General features: G+C 36.1%; 1 protein-coding gene across 1 annotated transcript in view; it reads right to left on the bottom strand.

Annotated features, from left to right (window-relative positions):
* DSCAM (DS cell adhesion molecule) overlaps positions 1-27467 on the bottom strand; it is a 717945-nt gene that overhangs the window by 340919 nt on the left and 349559 nt on the right. The window contains exons 11-14 of the mRNA XM_053705914.1: positions 13332-13531; positions 10986-11082; positions 7391-7519; positions 1080-1247 (exon numbers count right to left, since the gene is read on the bottom strand). Of these exons, the coding sequence (XP_053561889.1) occupies positions 1080-1247; positions 7391-7519; positions 10986-11082; positions 13332-13531 (594 nt within the window). The remainder of the gene's footprint in view (positions 1-1079; positions 1248-7390; positions 7520-10985; positions 11083-13331; positions 13532-27467) is intronic.

Raw genomic sequence — 27467 nt, 5'->3', positions numbered from 1 at the left:
TCTTATGGTAGAAAACTGTTGGGATAAGTGCCAGCAAAGGACTGCTGGGATAAATGCCTATCACTTCTTATGAGACTGCAGGGATAAGTACTAATCCTTTCGTATAGCAGAAGACTGTTGGGATAAGTACCAGACCTTTCTTTGGTAGAAGACTGCTGGGGTAAGTATAAGACCTTTCTTATAGAAAAAGATTGTTGGGATAAGTACCAGTCCTTTTTTATGGTAGAAGACTGCTGCGGAGAGTACCAGTTATTTATTATAGTAGAAAACTGTTGGGATAAGTACCAGTCCTTTCTTATGGTAGAAGACTGTTGGGATACGTGCTAGTCCATTCTTATGGTAGAAGAATGGTGGGATAAGTGCCAATCACTTATATGGTAGAAGACTGTTGGGATAAGTCAAAGACCTTTCTTATGGTAGAAGACTGCTGGGATAAGTACCAGACCTTTCGTATGGTAGATGAGTGCTGAGAAAAGTGCCAGTCCTTTCTTATGGCAGACGACTGTTGGGATAAGTACCAGGCCTTTCTTATGGTAGAAGACTGCTGGGATAAGTGTAAATCACTTCCTATGGTAGAAAACTGTTGGGAAAAGTGCCAGTCTTTTCTTAAAGTAGAAGACTGCTGGGATGAATGCCAAACACTTCTTATGGTAGGAGACTGTTGGAATAAGTGCCAGTCCTTTATTATGGTAGAAGACTGCTGTGATAAGTGCCAGTCTTTTTGTAGGGTAGAAGACTGCTGGGATAAGTGTAGTCCTTTCATATGTAAGAACACTCCTGAGATAAGTGACAGTCCTTTCTCATGGTAGGAGACTGTTGGGTTAAGTGCTGGCCAATTCTTCTTGCAGAAAAGTTGGGTTTTTATAAACAAAACAAATCTGGGTTAAATGCTTTGATGTACCTTTTGGGGGAAGGAGGCAAGCAGCATTTTGGAGTTGGCCTCTAAGTCAAATACATTGTCTTTTGTGCAGTCATGCTTCTTATGCTGATCATTTCACACAATGACCTACCTGCTTTTTTCGTTGTTTGAGTATAACGATCCTATGAAGATAACTCAAGTGAAGCACACAAAGACCTACCTGCTTCTTCCGTTGTGATTGTCAGCTCATTGCTGGCTTCACTTTTGCCGATACGATTCTTTGCATACATCCGAATATTGTACGTAGAAGATGGGTGGAGATCTATTATAGTTGCCTGATTCAGCTGTGGTGATACATCTTTGGTTCTCTGAACTGAATCCCAGGAATCTTAAAGAAAAAATATATATTTATAGATATTAATCTTATTTTGGACATATATAAAGATATAAATAATGATATGAAAAAAGAGATTTATTGCAACAGCAAAATAAATAAAAAAGTTTAAAAAAATCCAGAAAGTAAATGCCTTAATGAGACACTATACTAATAAAATGTATTATTATGTATAGCAAAATAGTATTTAACCCCTCTACATCGCTGGTCATTAAGGGATTGCCTAGTTATAATTGCGCGGGTCTTGCTGCACTATTAGAACCTCCCTCCCTCCTGAGGGCTTGCTAAAATAGCGCAGCCTCGCTATTGAAAACAGTACCCCCATAGAAAGAAGGGGTTTAAGGGGTTAAATATTTGAATGCAAGTTAAAATTGTATAAATTGATACAGTAAATACATATTTTGAGTATGTTTTAGTTTAAAAATGATAAAAAAGTAAAAATTAAACCATTATTCAGATCGAGCGTGCACTTTTATACAACTTTCTAATGTACTTCCGTTATTAAATTTGATAGTTTCTCATGTCATTATTTGTTAAAAAAGCAGCCTTAGGAGCAGGAATGCATTACTGGGAGATAGGTGAACACATTGGGGCCTATCTATCAAGCTCCGAATAAAGCTTGAGGCCCCGTGTTTCTGGCGAGCCTGCAGGCTCGCCAGAAACACCAGTTATGAAGCAGCGGTCTAAAGACCGCTGCTCCATAACCCTGTCCACCTGCTCTGAGCAGGCAGACAGACATCTCCACAATTCAACCCGATCGAGTACGATCGGGTTGATTGACAGCTCCCTGCTGGCGGCCGATTGGCCCCGAGTCAGTAGGGGGCGGCGTTGCACCAGCAGCTCTTGTGAGCTGCTGGTGCAATGTTAAATGCGGAGAGCGTATTGCTCTCCGCATTTAGCGAGGTCTTGCGGACCTGATCCGCAGTGTCGGATCAGGTCCGCAAGACCTTTAATAAATAGGGGCCATTGTGTGAGCCAATGACATGAGGCATATATATGTAGCCACCAATCACTGACTAGCTCCTAGTAGCACATTGCTGCTCCTGAGCTTAACTAGGTGTTCTCTTCAACAAAGGATACCAAGAGAATGAAGCAAACACATTTAATAATATAAGTAACATTGAAAATTGTTTAAAATGACTATCTGAATCATAAATGTTTAAAGGGATAGAAAGGTCAAAATATGCTTAGGTGCATTTCAATTTTAAAATTACATTTTTTGTAATACACTTTCAATAGCAAATATATTTCTAGTAAAAGTGTGTGCATGAGTTTGCATGTGTATGTGCATGCATATGTATGTGTGTGCATATGAATGTGTGTTTATATGCATATGTACAGTGGGGCAAAAAAGTATTTAGTCAGCCACCAATTGTGAAAGTTCTCCCACTTAAGAAGATGAGAGAGGCCTGTAATTTTCATCATAGGTATACCTCAACTATGAGAGACAAAATGTGGAAACAAATCCAAACCATCACATTGTCTGATATGGAAAGAATTTATTTGCAAATTATGGTGGAAAATAAGTATTTGGTCAATGTCAAAAGTTCATCTCAAAACGTTTTCTGTAAGTCTTCTGTTGTCCCACACTGTTGCTGGTATGTTGGCCCATTCCTGCATGCAGATCTCCTCTAGAGTAGTGATGTTTTGGGGCTGTCGCTGGGCAACACAGACTTTCAACTCCCTCCAAAGGTTTTCTATGGGGTTGAGATCTAGAGACTGGCTAGGCCACTCCAGGACCTTGAAATGCTTCTTACGAAGCCACTACTTTGTTACCCAGGAGGTGTGTTTGGGATCATTGTCATGCTGAAAGACCCAGTCACGTTTCATCTTCAATGCCCTTGCTGATGGAAGTTTGCACTCAAAATCTCATGATACATGGCCCCATTCATTCTTTCATGTACACGGATCAGTCGTCCTGTTCCCTTTGCAGAGAAACAGCCCCAAAGCATGATGTTGCCACCCCCATGCTTCACAGTAGGTATGGTGTTCTTTGGTTGCAACTCAGCATTCTCTCTCCTCCAAACACGACGAGTTGTGTTTCTACCAAACAGTTCTACTTTGGTTTCATGTGACCATATGACATTCTCCCAATCCGCTTCTGGATCATCCGAATGCTCTCTAGCATACTTCAGATGGGCCCGGACATGTGCTGGCTTAAGCAGGGGGACACGTCTGGCACTGCAGGATCTGAGTCCCTGGCGGCGTAGTGTGTTACTGATGGTAGCCTTTGTTACGTTGGTCCCAGCTCTCTGCAGGTCATTCACTAGGTTCCCCCGTGTGGTTCTGGGATGTTTGCTCACCGTTCTTGTGATCATTTTGACCCCACGGGGTGAGATCTTGCGTGGATCCCCAGATCGAGGGAGATTATCAGTGGTCTTGTATGTCTTCCATTTTCTAATTATTGCTCCCACAGTTGATTTCTTCACACCAAGCTGCTTGCCTATTGCAGATTCAGTCTTCCCAGCCTGGTGCAGTTTAACAATTTTGTTTCTGGTGTCCTTCGACAGCTCTTTGGTCTTCACCATAGTGGAGTTTGGAGTGTGACTGTTTGAGGTTGTGGACAGATGTATTTTATACTGATAACAAGTTCAAACAGGTGCCATTAATACAGGTAATGAGTGGAGGACAGAGGAGCCTCTTAATGAAGAAGATACATGTCTTTGAGAGCCAGAAATCTTGCTTGTTTGTAGGTGACCAAATACTTATTTTCCACCATAATATGCAAATAAATTCTTTCCATATCAGACAATGTGATTTGTTTCCACATTTTGTCTCTCATAGTTGAGGTATACCTATGATGAAAATAACAGGCCTCTCTCATCTTCTTAAGAGGGAGAACTTGCACAATTGGTGGCTGACTAAATACTTTTTTGCCCCACTGTATGTGTGTGTGTGTGCATGCGTATGTATGTGTGTGTGTGCATATGTATGTATATATGTGTGTGAATGTGTGTGCATGCATATGTATGTATGTGTGTGTATATGAATGCATGTTTATGCATACTTATGTGTACGTGCATATGTGTGTGTGTGTGCGTGCATATGTATGTGTATATGTGTGTCAATGTGTATATGCATGTGTGTACATGCATGTGCATGTGTGTGTATGTATGTGTGTGCATGCATATGTATGTATGTGTGCGTGTGTTTGTATGTGTGTGTATGTTTATGTGTGTGCGTGTGTACACGCATGTGCATTTATTGAAACTAAATGTCATGCAATTAAGTAGAATACATTTAATTTCGTTTCACATGGTTTTTTTTCTCTCATAAATTTTATTAATAATATTTCCCCATATAAATCTTTTCCGAATAATTATAAGATAAATATGTTGCTTCTAGCAATACACAGTGTGTATTTGGAACCTGCTAATCCACCAGGGTAATATTTTTCTGACTGTACACCCTGTTCCAAATTATTATGCCAATGATATCTTTCTCATTTAGCTAAATAATTGTTGTAAACAACAGTCAGCATAATTCTCATGTTATCAACTATTAAGAGTACAATTCAAATTGTATTGAACAAACCCCCTAATGATAACAGTATTTTTTTTTTCAAAATAAAAATCCTACAATGCACTGTTCCAAATTATTACGCACAGTAAGTTTCAAAACACTTTATAGGTTGTAAAGAACTGAAAATTGTCATTTGTTGTGTTTGCAGCATATTTACTGAAATCAAAAGCTATTTCAATCAAACTTTGAACAACATTTTAACAGGTCACGTTACATTTAAACATAGGACCCCTTATTTGATAGCAGCTTCACAAGTCTTGCATTCATTGAACTTGTGAGTTTTTGGACAGTTTCTGCTTGAATTTGTTTTCAAAATGTCACAGTCAGAATAGCCTCTCAGAGCTGCTGTTTGGATGTAAACTGCCTCCCACCCTCATAGATCTTTTGCTTGAGGATGCTCCAAAGGTTCTCAATAGGATTGAGGTCAGGGGAGGATGGAGGCCACGTCATGACTTCCTCTCCTTTTATCCCCATAGCAGCCATTGATGCAGAGGTATTCTTTGCAGCATGAGATGGTGCATTGTTATGCATGAAGATGATTTTATTATGGAAAGCATAGTTCTTCCTTCTGTACCAGGGAAGGAAGTGGTCAGTCAGGAACTCCACATACTTTGCAGAGGTCATCTTTACACCTTTGGGGACCCTAAAGGGGCCGACCAGCTCTCTTCCCATGATTCCGGCCCAAAACATGACTCCACCACCTCCTTGCTGATCTCGCAGCCTTGTTGGAACAGGGTGGCCGTCCACCAACCATCCACTGCTCCATCCATCTGGACCATCCAGGGTTGCACGGCACTCATCAGTGAACAGGACTGTTTGAAAATGAGTCTTCATGTATTTTTGTTAGTGGTGGCCGAATGGAAGGTTTATGCACAGTTGCAAGACTCTGAAGGACTCTACACCTTGATGTCCGTGGGACTCCAGAGGCACCAGCAGCTTCAAATATCTGTTTGCTGCTATGTAATGATATTTTAGTAGCTGTTCTCTTGATCCGATGCATGGATCTGGCAGAAATCTTCCTCAATGTGCCTTTATCTGCACGAACCCATCTGTGCTCTGAATCAGCCACAAATCTCTTAATAGTGCGATGATCACGCTTACGTTTTTGTGAAATATCTAATGTTTTCATACCTCGTCCAAGGTATTGAACTATTTCACTCTTTTTGGCAGCAGAGAGATCCTTTTTCTTCATCATATTGCTTGAAAATGGTGCTCTGCTTAATAATGTGGAACACCCTCCTTTAGTAGTTTTTCCTTTAATTGGGCTCACCTGGCAATCTAATTATCACAGGTGTACGAGATTGTTTTCAGTGATCAAAAGAGCCCTGAGACACAATGCCATCCATGAGTTAAACTGAAAAAAAAAATATTTAATCTTTGTGACACTGAAATAGAATTTGCATAATAATTTGGAACAGGGTGTATATACCATGTAGAACATCTACAAAATAAAACCTGAAATCACAGAATTTTAAAGGTCATCTTTTGGCACCGCTGACCTATAGGCTTATAAAGCTGCATTTCCCCTCATATTGACACCTTTTCATTAGTTGTGCTGCAAGCTGATGAGGTCGGATGCTGACCAAGCAGAAATCTAATGTATGAGAAGTGATGCAGCCCCCTACAGCAACTCACATACACCAGGTTGTAAGATGAAAGAGCTGTGTATTAAAGGGATATTTTACTCCACATTTATTAACCCTGTAACAGGGTTATTTAAAAAAAAAAAATAACATTGCAAAATACATTAAAGGAAAAGTAATGAATCTCTGTTTAGATAGAGCATGCAATTTTAAACAACTTTCCAATTTACTTATAATACCTATTGTTTTCTTCTCTTCGTATCCTGTATTAAGTAAGCATACCTAGGTAGGCTCAGAAGGAACAATGCATTACTGGAAGCTAGCGGCTGATTGGTTACCACACATGTATGCCTCTTGCCATTGGCTCACCAGATGTGTTCAGCTAGCTTCCAGAAGTGCATTGCTGCTCCTTCAACAAAGGATACCAAGTGAATGAAGCAAATTTGATAATAGAATTAAGCTGGAAAGTTGTTTAAAATTGTATGCTCCATCTGAATAAGGAAAGAAACATGTTGGGTTTCATGTCTCTTTAACCAATAGACTTTTCAAGGGGTATATCCCTGGACTGAAAAACTATGCAAATGTTGCTAACAAAATGACAGTTATAATTTATTTAAAACATTTGTTTTTGCATGCCGGTCTTTTGCATTACCTTGATTTATATTTGATTTTTAAATTTAAAAAAATGTAATGTTCCATTAACAAAAATAATTTTCTCTACATTTCCAGGTGATTTTTGTTCAGTTTCTTAACCACAGTCTTCAAGTACCCCTCAATAAGCCAGGTTTTCATTATAGCTGAACTAGAGCACAGGTGAAATAATCAGCTGATCAGTAACCATGGTTACTAACCTGCTATCACCCAGCTATAATTAAAACCTGACCTGATAGGGGTACTTGACGACTGCGGTTGAGAAACACTAATTTAGGTTATAAATGAAAATGTGTATTTCCCAGATTGTATATTCATATATGTTGTATAAATTATAAATGTTTTCTGCTGTAATTAACATTCTAACCAATAATACACTACCTGATTTGTTTTTGCACTCAATATCATATCCTGTTATGGGGCTGTTGCCATCAAATCCCATAGTCCACCTTAGAGCAATACTGCGAGCTCGGACTTCTCGGATCTCAATTTCAGGTGGATCTGGGGGCTCTGAAAAAAGGAAATAAAAAGATCTAAATCAATGCTGATGCCCAGTACTAGAAGCTCTCTAGTTAGGCTCTAATTGATGGAAGAATATAAAATACTGAAATAAAACATTACTGAAGATTTCTGGTGCACTGAGGATTTTACCATAAGGCAAAGTTATATATATAATAATAATATGATATATATATATATATATATGAAGTCTTTATATATATATATATATGTATATGCTTATATACATATTTATTTATGTGTTAATGTTAGGGATGGGCGAATGTTTCGCAACATTCGAAAAACGGCACGAATTTTAACACATTCGTTCGTTCGAATCGAATTTCGAATGTTTACATAACATTCTAACATTCGATTTTCGAATATTCGGTTTCGAATTTTACGATTACATTCGAAAAAATTCGAATTCGAAAAATTCGAATTTAGATTGTAATAGTATTTCTAATGCTTTTTCTTTAAATGTAATATTCGAATTATGCACTATTCGAATTCGAAAAATTCGAATTTAGATTGTAATAGTATTTCTAATGCTTTTTCTTTAAATGTAATATTCTAATTATGCAATATTCGAATTCGAAAAATTCGAATTTAGATTGTAATAGTATTTCTAATGCTTTTTCTTTAAATGTAATATTCGAATTATGCAATACGTGTATTCGAATTCGAAAAATTCAAATTTAGATTGTAATAGTATTTCTAATGCTTTTTCTTTAAATGTAATATTCGAATTATGCAATACGTGTATTCGAATTCGAAAAATTCAAATTTAGATTGTAATAGTATTTCTAATGCTTTTTCTTTAAATGTAATATTCGAATTATGCAATATTCGAATTCGAAAAATTCGAATTTAGATTGTAATAGTATTTCTAATGCTTTTTCTTTAAATGTATTATTCGAATTATGCAATATTCGAATTCGAAAAACTCGAATTTAGATTGTAATAGTATTTCTAATGCTTTTTCTTTAAATGTAATATTCGAATTATGCAATACGTGTATTCGAATTCGAAAAATTCGAATTTAGATTGTAATAGTATTTCTAATGCTTTTTCTTTAAATGTAATATTCGAATTATGCAATACGTGTATTCGAATTCGAAAAATTCGAATTTAGATTGTAATAGTATTTCTAATACTTTTTCTTTAAATGTAATATTCGAATTATGCAATATTCGAATTTGAAAAATTCGGATTTAGATTGTAATAGTATTTCTAATGCTTTTTCTTTAAATGTAATATTCGAATTATGCAATACGTGTATTCGAATTAGAAAAATTCGAATTTAGATTGTAATAGTATTTCTAATGCTTTTTCTTTAAATATAATATTCGAATAATGCAATACGTGTATTCGAATTCGAAAAATTCGAATTTAGATTGTAATAGTATTTCTAATGCTTTTAAATGTAATATTCGAGTTATGCAATACATGTATTCGAATTCGAAAAATTTGAATTTAGATTGTAATAGTATTTCTAATACTTTTTCTTTAAATGTAATATTCGAATTATGCAATATTCGAATTCGAAAAATTCGAATTTAGATTGTAATAGTATTTCTAATGCTTTTTCTTTAAATGTAATATTCGAATTATGCAATACGTGTATTCGAATTCGAAAAATTCGAATTTAGATTGTAATAGTATTTCTAATGCTTTTTCTTTAAATATAATATTCGAATTATGCAATACGTGTATTCGAATTTGAAAAATTCGAATTTAGATTGTAATAGTATTTCTAATGCTTTTAAATGTAATATTCGAATTATGCAATATTCGAATTCGAAAAATTCGAATTTATATTCGAATTCGAAAAATTCGAATTTATATTCGAATTCGAAAAATTCGAATTTCGAATGTAGACATTCGATATAATTATAAACATTCGAATTCGAAAGTGACATTCGAAAACTGTAAATAACATTCGATTTTCGAATTTTTAAGAATATTCGTTCTTATCGACATTCGAATTTAGAATTCGAATTTCGGTAATAACATTCGTTCTAGATTCGAAATTCGAAAATTTGCACATTCGCCCATCCCTAGTTAATGTGTGTATATATATATATATATATATATATATATATATATATATATATATATATATATATATATATATATATATATATATATATATATGTATAGGCTTATATACATATTTATTTATGTGTTAATATGTGTGTATATATATATATATATATATATATATATATATATATATATATATATATATATATATATGTGTATGGTTATATACATATTTATTTATGTGTTACTATGTGTATATATATATATATATATATATATATATATATATATATATATATATATATATATATATATATATGTATAGGCTTATATACATATTTATTTATGTGTTAATATGTCTATATATATATATATATATATATATATATATATATATATATATATATATATATATATATATATGTATAGGCTTATATACATATTTATTTATGTGTTAATATGTCTATATACACATGTAAACACCCCCTTCGCTGCACTACGTTCTGTGCCGTGTATGACGGCTTGATTACGAGGCTCCTATTGGAGTCTATGGAAACGTGCTCTCGTGAGAACAATGCTTCCGTGCAATGCGAATGCGTGGTTGTGATCGCATTGTAGCTCACTTGTAATACCAGCGCACATTTGCGTGCGCTCGTATTACTACGTTGAACACAAATATCGCTTTTGCTGAAGCGATATTTTGCGCTCAGTTTATAATCTAGCTCATTATTAATAAACATTTATGTATATGCAAGCAACAGTGTAACTTCTGCAAAGTCAGCTCAGAGCAGCAATGCACTACTGGGAGCTAGCTAAACACATCTGGAGAGCCAATGTCAAGAGGCATATATGTGTAACCTCCAATCACCAGCTAGCTCCCAGTAATGCATTGCAGCTCCTGAGCCTACATAGTTATGCTTTTCAACAAAAGGTACAGAAAACAAAGTAAATTTAATAACAGAAACCAGTAGAAAAGTCTCTCAAATTTGCACTTGCTATCTAAACCATGAAAGTTTCCTGTTGACATCCCTTTCATTTTGTGTACTATAAAACTTGCCATACGCTTTCATTATTTATTTTGACCAATTTTCATTATAAGTTTTGAAAATCGTGAATTTTCTATTTCCCCAAGAAAGGCTGGAATGCAATCTGCAGAATCCAACATGCTACATGGTGATTGTTTGATGAGTGCAGGAACTCATTTATATCTGTCCATAGTTTTCCACAGCAAGGGACAAAATGACCAATTATATTGTATGCAGATATACAGCGATGCAGAGCTGATATATACTATCAATACCAAGTGACTTTATATCTAGGTCATCAAACTCCATAAAATGTGCAGGGGCATCTTATAATATGATTTAAAGGGACAGTGTTGAGCTGTTTCTTTGTATTTGGTGAATCCTGCTCAGTGTTTTATCTGACTTACCCTGCACTGTAAGCTGGATAATTCCTCGATCTTCTCCAAATGAGTTGATTGCATGACAAGAAAAAAACCCAGAATCTTCTCGGACAGTTGGTAAAATCTGTATTAAACACAGAAGAGAAAAATACATAAAGCTGCAACACTGTACAAATGAATAATATAACAGTTACTTACAATGTAAACTTTATAAAAAAAAGTGAATGATCCCAAACTCTAGTTACAATTTGAAAGCACATACATTATGGGTCATTCTTAATGCTATTTGTGATGAGAGCAGGAAGTGACGGCACTAGATTGGGGGCGGGGCTTAGGTCTGTTTGTCTGTGTCGCAGTTAGTTAGTGAGATCAACCATACCAGATGTATATTTCCATGCTCTGTAATAAAATAGAGTTGTACCATCCTTGCTGTGTCCTGCATCTCATGACACTGTTGTTGACACATTACAGTCAGTAATTGCTTAATTACTTAACAAGAGACAACAACAGACATAGACAGCCAGCAGATGAGAGGCACAGCCTCAGCAAGGGACGGCCGGGAGAGAAGGAACAAGAAAGAAGGAGAGGAAAGGGTTAAAAAAAGACAGAAGAGAAGAAACCTCAGCAAAGAAGATGGAGACAGGCCTAGCAAGATGGGCGAGAGGCGCCTGTAAGGGATATGAAACCTACTAATTGTATTTTGTGATTCAGACTAAGGGGGCTATTTATAAAGCAGCAGATGCTGCTTCCGACCCTCTCCGCTTTACTTCCGACTGAAGCGGAAGTTAAGAAGCAGCGGTCTTAAGACCGCTGCTCCTTAACTCGTCCACCACCAGGCAGCGGACAGCAATCAGCCGATCGAATACGATCGGGTTGATTGACACCCCCTGCTAGCGGCCGATTGGCAGCGAATCTGCAGGGGGCGGTATTGCACCAGAACTGCTGGTGCAATGATAAATGCTGATGTTGGGCAGACATGATTCGCTATAGCAGATCATGTCTGCCCGCACCTACATAAATAGACCCCAGAGCATACAGTTTTAAAAAAGTTTCCAATGTACTTCTATTCTCAAATTTGCTTCATTCTCATGGTATTCTTTGTTGAAGAGATACCTAGCTAGGTGTCTGGAGCACAGCATGGCAGGAAATAGTGCTGTCATCTAGTGCTCTTGCAATTGGATAACATTCTTTTAAAACTGCTACCAAATAATGCTCCAGACACGTGCACGCTCCTTAGCTTCATTCAGCAGCACTCTTTCTTTTTTAGCTGACATAAATAGATGCAGCTGTCAAATCTGAAATGTACAGGAGCGGAGAAGGATGTTTGCTATGTAGTTGTATTAGCAAAAGAAAAGCTATCACGTGCACGTGTTTAGTATGTGCCCTACTCCTTTATGCAAACATGAACCAGAGGTGCCAAATGTCATGTTAATTTGCTTCACAAAAGCCACCACCGACTCATGGTGTTTGAATGAGGGTGCATAGAGCATGCATATGCAGGTATGCCTCATATGCTTTTTTTGCCACATGTTCACTGGTTGGGACCAGTCAGCTGACTATACAGACACACAATGTAAATGATTTATGCCTGGGTGATTTATATACACTGCATGCGAATAACGAGGCTTTGAAAGACATTCCGGGCAAAATTTAAATGCAAATAGATGAATTACATCTTTGAATAGAATCATGTTTGCATTATACATGTATTGGCAAAAATGCTTCTAGTAAAAGTTATAGCTGTTTTAGTGTTAACATTCCTCTCTGCACGTGCATGTGAAGCATGCGCCAGCATTTTAATACTGCAGCTGCTAACAGCAACAGTGGGACTTATATCATGTCAACAATTAACAAATTGAGTCATTACTAGATGGTACAATCACCTTAATCTCTGAGCCAGTGTTGTGTTTAAAATGCTGGTGCACAGTGCATACTTAAATACACTTTTGAAACAGCTATAGCTTTTATAAGAAGCATTTTTGCTAATACATGTATATTACAAAAATATTTCTATGTAAAACTTAAATTCATCCACGTGGATTCAAATTTTGGCCGCAATGCCCCTTTTAGCTTCTTTCATTTAGCTGATATTTGGAACACTTACTTTTCATGATTTCATTATAACTAGATAAAGTGTAAGGATATTCATACTGAGAACAATGAATGAGGGCAAGCACTATGCATGTTTTGCACATTTTCCTGATTTGGTTTAGTTCCCCTATACATTTACAAGTATTTGGAGCAATGACATAAGGATCTTTGTGGCATTTGTGCAATACGTTTTGATTGTACCCTATTGAGATTTTGTTATTTATACTAAATTATAGTGAAAACTCTAGTTCATGTATAAAAGCATATTGTTGTTGTTTGTACCTGCAGAGTAGAGATCACTTCTTCTCCAACTTCCTTCGTGGACACCAAGTAGCGAGACATCTCAGGAACATTAATCATACGATCCTCTTTTTCCCATCGGACAATGATGGGCTTTTCACCGTGGGCAGTGCAACTCATCTCCTTCTTCTGACCTTGTGTGGCCAACGTTGTGTTTGGGTAGGAGGTGATCATAGCAGGAACTACAGAGAAAAAGAAAAAATCCATTACAGTTAGAGGAGACCAGAAAATGAATAATAAATTCTAGGTAGTATGACATAGCCTGAGAATAATATACAGATGTATTTTGTTATACCAGGTGCTCAAGTATTGAAAATATAAAGTTTTAGTGGCCACAAATCAATGGATGCCACAATGTTGTAACCTTCTATGCTATCGCTAAGGCCAATAAAATAGAGAATAGAATTTTAAAAAAAGTTTCCAATTTACTTCTATTAACAAATTTGCTTTGTTCTCATGTTACTTTTTGGTGAAGAGATACCTAAGTAGGTTGCGTGCACATGCTTGAAGCACAAGACAGGAAATAATGCTGCCATCTAGTGCTCCTGCTAATGTATGACATTGTTGAAAACTGCTGCCATTTAGTGCTGCAGACAAATGCACACTCCTGACCTTACATCCCTAGTTTTCAACAAAGGATAACAAGAAACAAAGAGTCTGCATTTCTAACAAGAATTTTGCTGTAGACTGAATTAATATAACCAATCTGCATGTATCAATATTACCTTTATATTGATATTAAGGTTCTGTTATTGATGAACCATTCTGCATATCAGGCATGAAGGAACTGAATCATTGTCTGTGTATGCCTAAGCATCATAGTACATAACCTGAATTTGAGGCTATGTATTTTTTGATTTCTGAAAATGTTTTCATTAGATTTTTAAAAAAACAACCACAAAACTTATCGCCATGGCCATTTTTATAAAGCATACCTAGGTAGGCTAGTGAGCTGCTGATTGTTGGCTGCACATACATCCCTCTCCTCATTGGCTCACCTGATGTGTTCAGCTAGCTCCCAGTAATGCACTGCTGCTTCTTCAACAAAGGGTACCAATGCAAAGGAAGCAAATTAGATAATAGAAGTAATTTGTTTAGATTATATGGGCTGAAGCTGAATCATGAAAGAAAAATGTGGGGTTTTATGTCCTTTGAAGGATGCTGCAAATAGTATCACTGTTAGTAAAGAACAACATTCACCTTTATGCTTTTCCTTATTCCTCTGATATTTTAAATAATAATTGATTTACAAAAGCAAAAACCAGGGGTGTATTTTGGCCTAGGCAAACAAGGCACCTGCCTAGGGCACAGATTAAGGTGCCGGCACTTTTTGAGTCTCTGTTGGGAGCAGCAGGTGACTTAACTAGCTCTAGCTGTGTGAATATATATATATATATATATATATATATATATATATATATATATATATATATATATATATATATATACATACACTGTATATATATATAAATATTATTCCTGCTCCCATGTATACTGAGTACATATGTGCTACCCACCTTAGTGTATGCAAGTGTTTTGCAAGCCAAGGTGAACATAAAATTAAATGACCTATTAGCCTGAGATGTTGGTAAACATAATATTTTAACATAACTATAATAAATAAAGACACAGAGACATAAGTGGGTATAAGATCTGAGGGTCGCATTTATTGTAGATAAGAAAACCGGCAGTCAATAAATATAGCCAAATCCAATGGCGGCAATTGGGGCCTAAGTATAAATGAATCCCTGCAGAAGTAAGATGGTTATACTGTAGGTCCACACAAGTGGCAAACGGAGCTAGAGCACCCCCAAGCTATGAGCCTGGAGATGTCCCCCTTACTGCAATGACCGTCTTGTCTTACACTAGCTTTTATTTTGAAAATGTCATGAAAACAAATGGGGGGGGGGGGGCAGCAGTATTTTGAGTGCCTAGGGCAGCACAAAACCTAAATACACATACAAATAACATGATGAAGGTTATGAGTTTAAATAAAGTAAACTGCAACCAAAATAACATCTGGGGTTTTTTTTTTTATCCTCCACTGACTGGTGGGGAGAGATTCTGAACCATTTTTATGGGAATTACTATAATTGCTATTTAGCAATGCTAATAGCTACTGGCATGACCTTTTCACGTGTCAGAGCTGTTGCTTCTAAAACATGACAAAATGTCAGCATGCCATGCTTAAAAAGCGTACTCAGTCTGAATTAGAAAACACACACAGTGGCCACTAGCAAGATTGATAAACTTTAATTGTGGGTTTACATGTAGATTAAGTCTTGGTGGCTCTCTGAAAACATATCTTCTGTTTTCCAGTATTAAAGGGTGAAGTGGTTAATGTACTCTCTTATTGGAGATTCTGTAATAGTATAACTTTATCGTTACAGTTTATTCTTTAGCAGCTTTTTAATTGATGGACTTTTTAGACGGGTATATGTTAGGCTGAAGGAAAGGTTGCACACTTTATAAATTAAAGTGATAGTAAACTTTACCCTTTATAAATACAGAACTGGAATGTTAGTGATATTTTAGATAGAGTTTAATTCATCAGTTGTTATGAAGATGCTCTTTAACTTACTTTTTAATGTAGAGCTGAAATTCAAATACCCCGTGCTCCGGGCCACCCACTTTAAAAGTATTTTGTGTGTGTGTGTGTGTGTGTGTGTGTGCTAACGGTTTGATCTTTTCTCCAATCAGAACTCTAGTCATACGGCACTCACACAATTTTTTTTTTTTAGCTAGAGCTGCCGATTGAAGAACAATTCAAACTGTGGGTGGACGCAGCCAGCGGTATTTGAATTTTAGCGATACATTAAAAAGTAAGTTCTAGCGCATCTTCATTACAACTGATGAATTAAACTCCATCTAAAATATTGCTAATATTAGGGATCTGTTTGTGCAAAGGGGAAAGTTTACCATCACTTTAAATTCTACAGTTAACAAAAAACTCTGCTTTAAGAGTACAGTAATCACCTCTTTTTTTCATTTAAATGTGTTTTTCTATTAACGTACAGTGTTTTGCGTATTTTGAAACAAACTCGCCACTTTTCAGTTTGTAAAATAAAATCGAGAGATCTACGGGCGTAAATGTTTAGAGAATATACCAAACCTCTTATAGAACTTTCAGCTAAGCCCATGAAATGCCCCTGTTTAGCCGATTAGCAGAGGCAGAAAAGTAATTTTTCAATTAATTTATAATGTCGTATTAAAGGTATTTTAACATTGTGTTTTGCATGTATAGTTTTATTGATTTTTGCAGAACTATTTAGCTACAAATTTAAATGTGATTTAACATTACAATTTTGTAACTGTTTTTATTTCATTATTTAATATATTATTTTTTATAAAATTTTAAAGCTATGATTTCTGTGAGCACTATTGTAATATTTGCACTGACATAGGTAAAGGCAGAGATCCCCCCTTTCCAGTGACACATTGTTTTCAAGGTAAAAAACTGCCTAAAATGAGAAATCAATAGAGTAGGCAAAGTGACAGAAGGGAATAGCAAATCAAAACAATCCTACAAAACACAGGTCATTTCATATTTCAGACATTTAGTATTTTACTCTTGTACTCTTATTTCGTGCCAGATTACGAGTCGAGTGCCAAATATTGCTTACGCAAGTGCAATATTTGCGCTCTACTCAGTAATACCAGTGCACACAAAATGCGCTGGTATTAAAAGTTGAGCACATTGCGAACGTGACCTTGCATTCACATTGCATGGAAGCTTTGCGCTCAAGTGAGTGTGCTTCTATAGGCTCCAATGGGAGCCTCATTTTCATGTTGAGTCTAAAGTCTTAAGCCACTGCTAAGCAAAGCCTCAGTATAAATATTAATCGGGGCAATTAAACATGTTCCAAATTGTACAACACTGTTGAGCTTCTTACTCATCACTTGCCTCCTACCCTCCCTGGTATAATATATTACATCTAATACCCTCCTCTTACCTGACCCGTCTACACACAGCTAAAAGAAAACTACAGAGAAAACACACAGGGCTAAAATACTAGTGACACGATAAAGTCAGCGCTAATGCTAACTTGTGTGAGTATTACAAGTTGAAAGTAAACAGGTGCGATCAAGCGAAAACAAAATACATACAAACACACACACCCTATATATTCATATAGATATATACAAAAAAATAATCAGATATAGATATATATATATAAAAAAAATGTAAAAATGAAAAGAACATTTTCTTCTATATGAAGAACATTGGAGAGTAAAATATTCATAACTACCTTCAGGTTTAATGTTGTAAGTCTAATGCAATGTTGGGTTAGCTTGCGAGGGATGTTAGGGTTTTTTTTTCTGCTTGTTCCATCAAAGTTTATAGAGAGAAACGCGGTCATGATATCCGGAGTCCAGAAGTTAGCGAGCATTGAGTTTTGCTCTTGCGCTAAGTTTTTACTTTTAACTTGTAATACGTGTACTAACTTGCATTAAAAGTGTACTTTTAGTGTTGTTAGTGCACGAGTGACAAAGAATGTTTAGTTCGCCTCTTATAATGTGGCCCATTGTAAGCAATGAGACATAATGAAAATAGAGTAAAATCAAAAGCCACAGCAACCCCTGTGGTGGGAGTACTGCACTGCATGCAATATTAAACTACAGACTAAATTGGGACACACTTAAAAGACAGAGACAGGAAGCATAAATCAAACACGGTTTTGTACGCTAGAGCATTTGATGTAAACCTATAATAGGCCTGACAGATTCTTATGCACTTGCTGTATCTGGTGCGATATACTGATCTGATTGAATCTGTCAGGGTAAAGAATGTAAGCCGTTAGATTTTATATCTAATTTCCTTTGAAACAATTTCATGTTGTATTATGGGAAAACTGGTTCATTTATTTTGTTTGGCAACTATGAATTTTAACCTAGAAAAATAAAAAAATGTTAAATTTTTTTTCAGACGTTACTGTAAATGTGGATTTGTGAAATTGTATGTATGAAGTACTAGCTGCTGCTTGTAAATGATACAGCAGAGTTGTGTGACTTGTTATATGCTGCCATATGTGTTCAAATTCAAGGTAATTAAATTTTTAAAAACAAAAAAAATTGTGAGAAATTAAACCTTAAATTTAATCCCACGTGAGGGCCAGATTGCAAGTAGCACAAAATAACTTTAGCAACAACGCTGGAAGTAAACTTTTATTGTGGGCGGGTTATCACAGCTGAGTTAAAAAAATTTCCTTATAGACTTCCATGGAGCACTGAAGAAAAAAACTAATACTTATCGCTTGTGCGCTAACCCTACACTTCATTAGATCTACAATGCTAAATCAGAAGGTATTTATAAATATTTTACATTCCAATGTTCTTTACATAGAAGAAAATGTTCTTTTTCTTTTTAAATATTTACTTATTTTATATATACTGTGTATATATATATATATATATATATATATATATCATTAATGACTCATGCTCACAACTTTTCTTCTTTTCAAAAGCATTTATTTTCCAACGTTTTGGCCCTTTGTCAAAAGCCCAAATTAGAGCCGAAACGTTGGAAAATAAATGCTTTTAAAAAGAAGAAAAGTTTTGAGCATGAGTCATTAATGAAATATTGAAAAGTTTGACTAGCTCTGGAATACCTGAAAGAGTGCAGACAGAGGGGCCAATTTACCATTGCCCGTATCGGCCCCAATACCTCTTTTTTCACGCGAGCCTCGCGGGAAACAGGAGTTAAGAGGCTGCGGACATCAATCCGCCCAATCAGAAATGATCGGGTTGATTGACACCTCCTGCTAGCCACAAATCTGCAGGGGGCGGCAATGCACAAGCAGTTCACCAGAACTGATTTGTGCAATGATAAATGCCGACAGTATATGCTGTCGACATTCAGCGATGTCAGGCGAACATGATCGCTACAGCGGATCATCGGACAGTTAGTAAATTGGCCCCCAAATCTGGATATGTATATATATATATATTTATATATATATATATATATATATATATATATATATATATATATACACACACACACACAACAACATTTAAAATTAGGGGGAGGCAAAAACTGAGTTTAAAATCCTCCATTACGCAAAAAATATAGAGAAAATAACTTGTGTAGCTTATTAACAAATCTAGACAGGCCAGAAGGCTTGTTTTTCCTACAGAAAACCTCTGAATTGCATTGTCTCCAATGCAGCAAAGGATTATGGTTAAGATATGCAAATGAGGTTAACAATGACACACTTTTTTACTTCGTCTGCTTTTACACAGACTCCATTTACGCCAAAGCATCGCTGTTCACACAGCTTATAAGCTTAGCTAGGATTAGTACAGTGATTCAGAACCATCCCAGTACAGCCTGTTTCATGGTGTTTGTCACTCATCAGCTGGGAGAAGGTTTGAATGCCTGCTGGGTGAAATTGATTTCTGAGCAAAATATAACATTTAAAATGTTTGCCTCCCCCTAATTTTAAATGTTGTTGATTTTTGCCCAGAAATCAACTTCACCCTGCAGATGAGCCATCAGAATCAGTCATATTCATTGTTTATCGACAGCACTTTTTTTCATTATAGTTTTGGTGTAAAATGCCCCTGTACTTCATATGTGCCAGGCTTAGTCTTCTGATCACAAATTCTTCATACTTAATGACACATTTACTTATCGAGAAAAGGGATCAATCAATGTACAGGCCCTTCAACCTATAATGTAATAAAAAAATAAAAAAACATTTTAGTTTGCTGCTAATTTGTTTTTTGTTATTACTTAATTGTAATAATAACAACTCATATAACCAATCTGTGTTGTCTTTGGAAGGTAAAGATTTTGTGCAGGAGGTGGACAACATTCACTGTTAAAAATTTTGCCCACCCAGTCTTGTGGCGAGCGGGCAACAGTACCATGCCTGCATTTAACATTGCACAATCTGCTGATTGTGCAATGCAGCACTCAGCATGCCCACAGCCAATCACGTGCAAGAGGGGGCTGTCAATTATCAAGATTAGATCGGATCAGGATTATTGCAATCCACCGCCTAAAGTGTCACATAGATGTTAAGCAGTAGCGGTCTTAACTAGCGTTTCAGACTCACTCTGAGCGAGCTTGTAACTCTGGGGCTCTGAAGCTGCTATCACAGCTTGGTAAATGGAGTCCTTTGAGTTTTGTGGGCACGACCATGATGGGAGGAGCAAAACTGGGCATGTTTTGGGTGGTGTCAGAGTGTATCATGGGAAAGGCTATTGGGTGCCACTGACAGCCATTATGCTGAGGAAGCTGTTGCCAGTCCCCACCCACTGATGCCACTGCTCTTTAGAAAATTAGCTTTACTTTCTTTCTGCTAAAATACTGCATTTCTATATGCAAGTCACAGAATAAAATACATATTTTTAATAACAAGATTCTTGAATTGTATAAAATCCAGCAGCTCTGAACACAACTAGTTAATGAGGAAATTCTTTTTGAACAAAGCACTTTCATTTTTCCTAGTGGTGTCATTTTTATTGTTATATTTATTTTTCATCTGTTCTTTGCTCGCGTTGTCTACACGGACCTGCATGACAGCTACCTGACAATTGTGAAAGATTATTATAATATTGTTAATGTAGCTCGGAGCATTACATCTAGCGGCACATTTTGCATAATCGAGCTGTTCTCCTTCAGAGTATGATAAAAGTAAAATGACAGTACCTAGACATACATTTTCTTCCATTTTCAGTTCTGGTGCCAAAATTATTTTTTTTAAAAAGGCAAAACAGAAAAAAATGCTGTAAATCGCTCGGGGATGTGATAGCAAAGTTTGTCTCAACATATATTATTTCATTTTTATTTATTTCATAGAACATGCATTTTGACAGCAGACAAGGACCAAAAAAGCCCCATAAAACCCGAACATATTTCCTGAAGTGTGGGCTTAAAGGGAACTTCAGCACTAAATAAATGCTAAATAGAATGATGCAGTCGAAAGATTAGTCTAAGAATAACATGTAAATGTATTTTTTTAAAGTTTCATGAGCTGTTTAAATAATGACAAAATAAGTGTAAAGTGTTAGAGTCTACAAAACAATGGGAGCTGCCATGTTGTAACTTAGGTTACCTTCTCTGCTGTGGCCAATTAGGGACAGTTATAAATAGATCACTAGAGTGTGCAGCCAATGGCTGTGTGGCATATAAGTGTGTTCTGCAATACGATTTCTAACAGGAACTGAAATGCTCAGAATTTCAGAATAAAATTACAGGAAAAAGGGACAAAATAAATAATGAAAGTATGTTGCAGAGTTTATATATACACAGTATATATATATATATATATATATATATATATATATATATATATATATATCAGTGATCACTGATGTATATATATATATATATATATATATATATGTGTGTGTGTGTATAAAAAATATTTTATATTACCATCTCAAAATGCTAAATGTCCCTTTAAGTAGTACTACACAAAAATTGTTGCTAATTAAAGTATTGACAACTGTAAATGAGGCAGAAACACACATCAAAGAAGTGTTGAGTGCAAAAATGAACACAGCTGAGCAAAGCATGCTGGGACGTTAATGGTTTTCGCTCAATGTTCATTCATGCAGTTAATTAGACTCTTATGCACAGTGTATCATGACTAAATAAAATCTGCTAAATGCTGAGGAAGAAGGTCACACACTGCTGTGCTTTTTGATGTTAGCAACTCATTTTTTTCTCTCTCCATAATATAAACGAGCATTTTAATCAAACCCCCTACTGTGAAAACTTTGAGTTGTTTATTTCTATGTTTTTAAGTATCTGCATGAAAACATTCAATATTGTTCTGATTGTACTTTTTACAATTAAAGAGTGATTAAAGTTAAAAAAAAATCATGAAAGAGGAGGAATTAAACTCATTAAAATGTATTTTAAAGGGAAAAAGGTTATGCTAAAGTTAAATGTGCTGTGAACCAGCCTCCATATGCATGTCTGATTTTTTATTATTATTATTATGCAATAGCAGGTAAAAAAAAAAAATGTACAATTTTATTTCAACAAAGAAAAACATCACTTTAGTGTCTTTTTAAAGAGATATTACACTTTAAATTAAAGGGACAATAAATTCAAAATTAAACTTAAATGGATTCGATAGAGCATACAATTTTAAACAACTTTCCAAAATACTTCTATCATCATTTTTACTTAGTTCTCTCCGTAAAGATAAAGAGTAACTCTAGGTGAACTCAGGAGCGTGCACGTGTAGTGTTTGCAACAATGTTTATAGCAATGTATATTGCAATTATAAATAGTTACTAACACTGCTGCTGTAGAATACGATAGACACTACATGGTAGCAGAGTTTGCAACTATGTATAAGATTGCTACCAACATTGTTGAAAATATTGCTGCCAGGTGGCTAAGGGCACATGGATGCTCCTGAGCTAACCCATATTGCCGCTTTAAGGGGGGGCATGAAAAATAAATATGTTGGTTTTCTTATGGAGAAAACATTGTTTAAACAGTATCAGTTGTTTAAATACTGAAAAAATAAGTGTAAAGATTGGGGGTAGATTTATTATATGGCAGGAGGACATGATTCGCTGTAGCCCAACATCGCTAAATCCCGACAGCATACACAGTCGGCATTTAACATTACACAAGCATTTCTTATGAAATGCTTGTGCAATGCCCCCCACTGCCGCTAGCAGGGAGTGTCAATCATCCGACCGTATCAGGATGTTTGCAGTCTGCCACCTTAAAGGTGCTTCTCGGGGGTAGAAAGCAGCATCCGATGTGTAATAAATCTACCCCTTAGAGGCCTATTTTTGAAATGTCTGTCGGACCTCAACCTTTAAGACTTAAATTACAGGAAAAGGGGACAAAATATATTCCACATATATATTTGAAAAAATAAGTGTAAAGATTTAGGGCCAGATTACGAGTGAAGCGTTATTTATCTCTCCCGCTTGCACGCTTACTCCGCCAGAACTACGTTTTTTGCACATCGTGTGGCCCTCGTATTACGAGATGAAAGTAAAATGTTTTCGCTTGTACGCTAATTGTAAAAAGATGAACTTCGAATATTGCATGCATTAACGGATTCCCCCATAGAACTCAATAGAGCAAGAAAAGTGGAAAAAAACGAACACCCTACTAGCGCGTAAACCCGACTGCATTTTCTCAAGTGCGCTAACCCGACATGAAAATATGAATGTTTCACATTCCAATGTTCTTTACTTAGCAGAATATGTTCTATTTATTCATAAATACATATCTCTACATATATCTGATGGTATTTTGTTACAATATTTATCTATACTATATATCTATATGATTATATAGGTATAGGTATACACAGATTTATATTGGAATATCAATTTATAAATGCTTAGAACATATTCCCCTACATGCAGAACATTGGAATGTGAAATATTTACAGTAAATACATAGTTAAAACCTTTATTAAATATGAATATTGCATAAATATGCTTTTACATGCTTTTATCTACTTGACTGCAAAGGGCTCCAATTCACTTATATATATATGTCTGAATGTACATATGTATTTATGTGTTTATATGTCTATATATGTCTGTAAATACATATACAGGGAGTGCAGAATTATTAGGCAAGTTGTATTTTTGAGGATTAATTTTATTATTGAACAACAACCATGTTTTCAATGAACCCAAAAAACTCATTAATATCAAAGCTGAATAGTTTTGGAAGTAGTTTTTAGTTTGTTTTTAGTTATAGCTATTTTAGGGGGATATCTGTGTGTGCAGGTGACTATTACTGTGCATAATTATTAGGCAACTTAATAAAAAACAAATATATACCCATTTCAATTATTTATTTTTACCAGTGAAAACAATATAACATCTCAACATTCACAAATATACATTTCTGACATTCAAAAACAAAACAAAAACAAATCAGTGACCAATATAGCCACCATTCTTTGCAAGGACACTCAAAAGCCTGCCATCCATGGATTCTGTCAGTGTTTTGATCTGTTCACCATCAACATTGCGTGCAGCAGCAACCACAGCCTCCCAGACACTGTTCAGAGAGGTGTACTGTTTTCCCTCCTTGTAAATCTCACATTTGATGATGGACCACAGGTTCTCAATGGGGTTCAGATCAGGTGAACAAGGAGGCCATGTCATTAGATTTTCTTCTTTTATACCCTTTCTTGCCAGCCACGCTTTGGAGTACTTGGACGCATTGTCCTGCATGAAAATCATGTTTCTCTTGAAGGATGCAGACTTCTTCCTGTACCACTGCTTGAAGAAGGTGTCTTCCAGAAACTGGCAGTAGGACTGGGAGTTGAGCTTGACTCCATCCTCAACCCGAAAAGGCCCCACAAGCTCATCTTTGATGATACCAGCCCAAACCAGTACTCCACCTCCACCTTGCTGGCGTCTGAGTCGGACTGGAGCTCTCTGCCCTTTACCAATCCAGCCACGGGCCCATCTATCTGGCCCATCAAGACTCACTCTCATTTCATCAGTCCATAAAACCTTAGAAAAATCAGTCTTGAGATATTTCTTGGCCCAGTCTTGACGTTTCAGCTTGTGTGTCTTGTTCAGTGGTGGTCGTCTTTCAGCCTTTCTTACCTTGGCCATGTCTCTGAGTATTGCACACCTTGTGCTTTTGGGCACTCCAGTGATGTTGCAGCTCTGAAATATGGCCAAACTGGTGGCAAGTGGCATCTTGGCAGCTGCACTCTTGACTTTTCTCAGTTCATGGGCAGTTATTTTGCTCCTTGGTTTTTCCACACGCTTCTTGCGACCCTGTTGACTATTTTGACTATTTTGAATGAAACGCTTGATTGTTCGATGATCACGCTTCAGAAGCTTTGCAATTTTAAGAGTGCTGCATCCCTCTGCAAGATATCTCACTATTTTTTACTTTTCTGAGCCTGTCAAGTCCTTCTTTTGACCCATTTTGCCAAAGGAAAGGAAGTTGCCTAATAATTATGCACACCTGATATAGGGTGTTGATGTCATTAGACCACACACCTTCTCATTACAGAGATGCACATCACCTAATATGCTTAATTGGTAGTAGGCTTTCGAGCCTATACAGCTTGGAGTAAGACAACATGCATAAAGAGGATGATGTGGTCAAAATACTAATTTGCCTAATAATTCTGCACTCCCTGTATACACATATAAAAACCTAAAAATACATCTGTACACAAATATATATATAGATAGATAGATAGATAGATAGATAGATAGATAGATAGATAGATAGATATAGATACTGTGTATATATATATATATAGATAGATAGATAGATAGATAGATAGATAGATAGATAGATAGATAGGTATATAGATTTAGACATATATTTATGTATCTCTGTCAAAGTCAGAATTCATATTTTTGAACCCTTATAACTTTTTTGCACAATTCTTTTTATAAATAATTTTTATTAGTTAGTGTTATTATGAGTGTGACTATACTTTGTTCTATAACACTTTTTTTTGTTAACCAGAGCTCTAAAGTCGCACTCTCCCACAGCGCATGAAATTAAATTGTGCTAAAGCGATCACATTTACTTTCAACTTTGAATACGAGTACTACATCCAATGCACACAAACCATTGCATAAAGCCCGATATTGCTAAAACGTAACTTTTAGCGTGCCACTCTAAAGAGTTTAGGAAAGCGGCGGTCTGGTGACCGCTGCTTGATAAATGCCGGCGAGCAAGTTAGAACTTGCAGCCGTAGGGCTTTAATAAATCTAGCCCTTAGTGTGTTCAGAGAGGTAGTAATGGCTTGTTTTATGTAAAGTGAGTGATCAGCAATGCAATACAAGGTACCACTGGCTCTCTGAGCAGCCATACAGTCTAAAATGATTGTGCACTAAGCATATCTAGATATCCTTAAAAAATGCTAATGAAAACATTGTTTCATCTCCTTTGAATAGATTCTGCTACCACTAAATAGTCTCCAGCAGGGATGGCCAACTGTCAGTCCATGTAGTCACTCTACACTAGGGCGCCGATATATCATCGGTCTGTCCGACATGATCCGCTTACCAGAAGTCTATAAGGCACTCATTTTTACTTATGCTGTTGGCATTTATAATTGCACAAGCAGCTCTTGTGAACAGCTTGTGCAATGCCGCCCCCTGCATATTCACGGCCTATTGACCACTAGCAGGGGGTGTCATTCAGCCCAATCTTATTGATGTCCGCAGCCTCAGAGCAGGCGGACTAGTTATGGAGACGCGGTCTTAAGACCGCTGCTTCATAACTGCTGTTTCCGGCGAGCCTGATAATTCAGTCCCTAGGTCTTGCGGTCCTACAAGAAAAAGAACTAAGAAAGTGTGCCATAGTTTTTGCGGCCCCAGAAAAAAAATGTAAGTAAAAATGTGTGCCTTGGAGACTTCTGGTAAGTGGGCAAGGTGGACACAACTTAACAACTTAATAGAGCCCTCTGAAGGGGAGAGTAGCAGTCAGAAGGAACCCTGCAACTGTGCTTAAATCTGGCCATGCACCAATGGACATTTTTAGAAAATATATTATTTTTGGTATCCAATAAAAGCAGCTGTTAGGGCTTCTAAAATATTGATCCACTGTCCCTATATGATAGGAAGTTGGCTATCACTGGTCTACAGGATTGATATATACAAGTTTAGGAAACATACAGTACATGAACGTAAAAATGGCTGCTTTTATCGTATCCCTATTGACATCCTGGTTGGTGAGAAAAATACATTTGCACATAGGAAAATATTTTTACAGGTCACCACTTCGGAAACCTAATGGCATCAGCTCATTTACCCATAAACTGAGAGGAAGTGATTAATATGATACTGAAGAAAATTAGCACCCCACTGAAAAAAAATTAAACCAGATCCATTTTCTATACCAGATATTGTTTATATGAAGGAAACTGTAGTTATGGAATATTCCTGAGTGCCAACAACAATAATATCTCATACTGTAATTTTTTTATTTTATTTTAAAATAAGCTAAACTAAACGTCTATGAGGATTAAGGTAAACCAATACTAAATTACACCTAAGTATGTACAAATATTGTAGTTTTGATATCTATTCTAATGGTTTAATAATAATAATTGTATAGCGCACAACCTCGAAATTAATCGACTCGCAGCACTGATAACAGGTATTATTATTACCCAACTTAATGAT

Source organism: Bombina bombina, chromosome 3, assembly GCF_027579735.1.
Source record: "Bombina bombina isolate aBomBom1 chromosome 3, aBomBom1.pri, whole genome shotgun sequence".
Classification (NCBI taxonomy): Eukaryota; Metazoa; Chordata; class Amphibia; order Anura; family Bombinatoridae; genus Bombina; species Bombina bombina.
The sequence above is the reverse complement of the archived record's forward strand: the minus strand, read 5'-3'. Positions and strand labels throughout refer to the sequence as shown.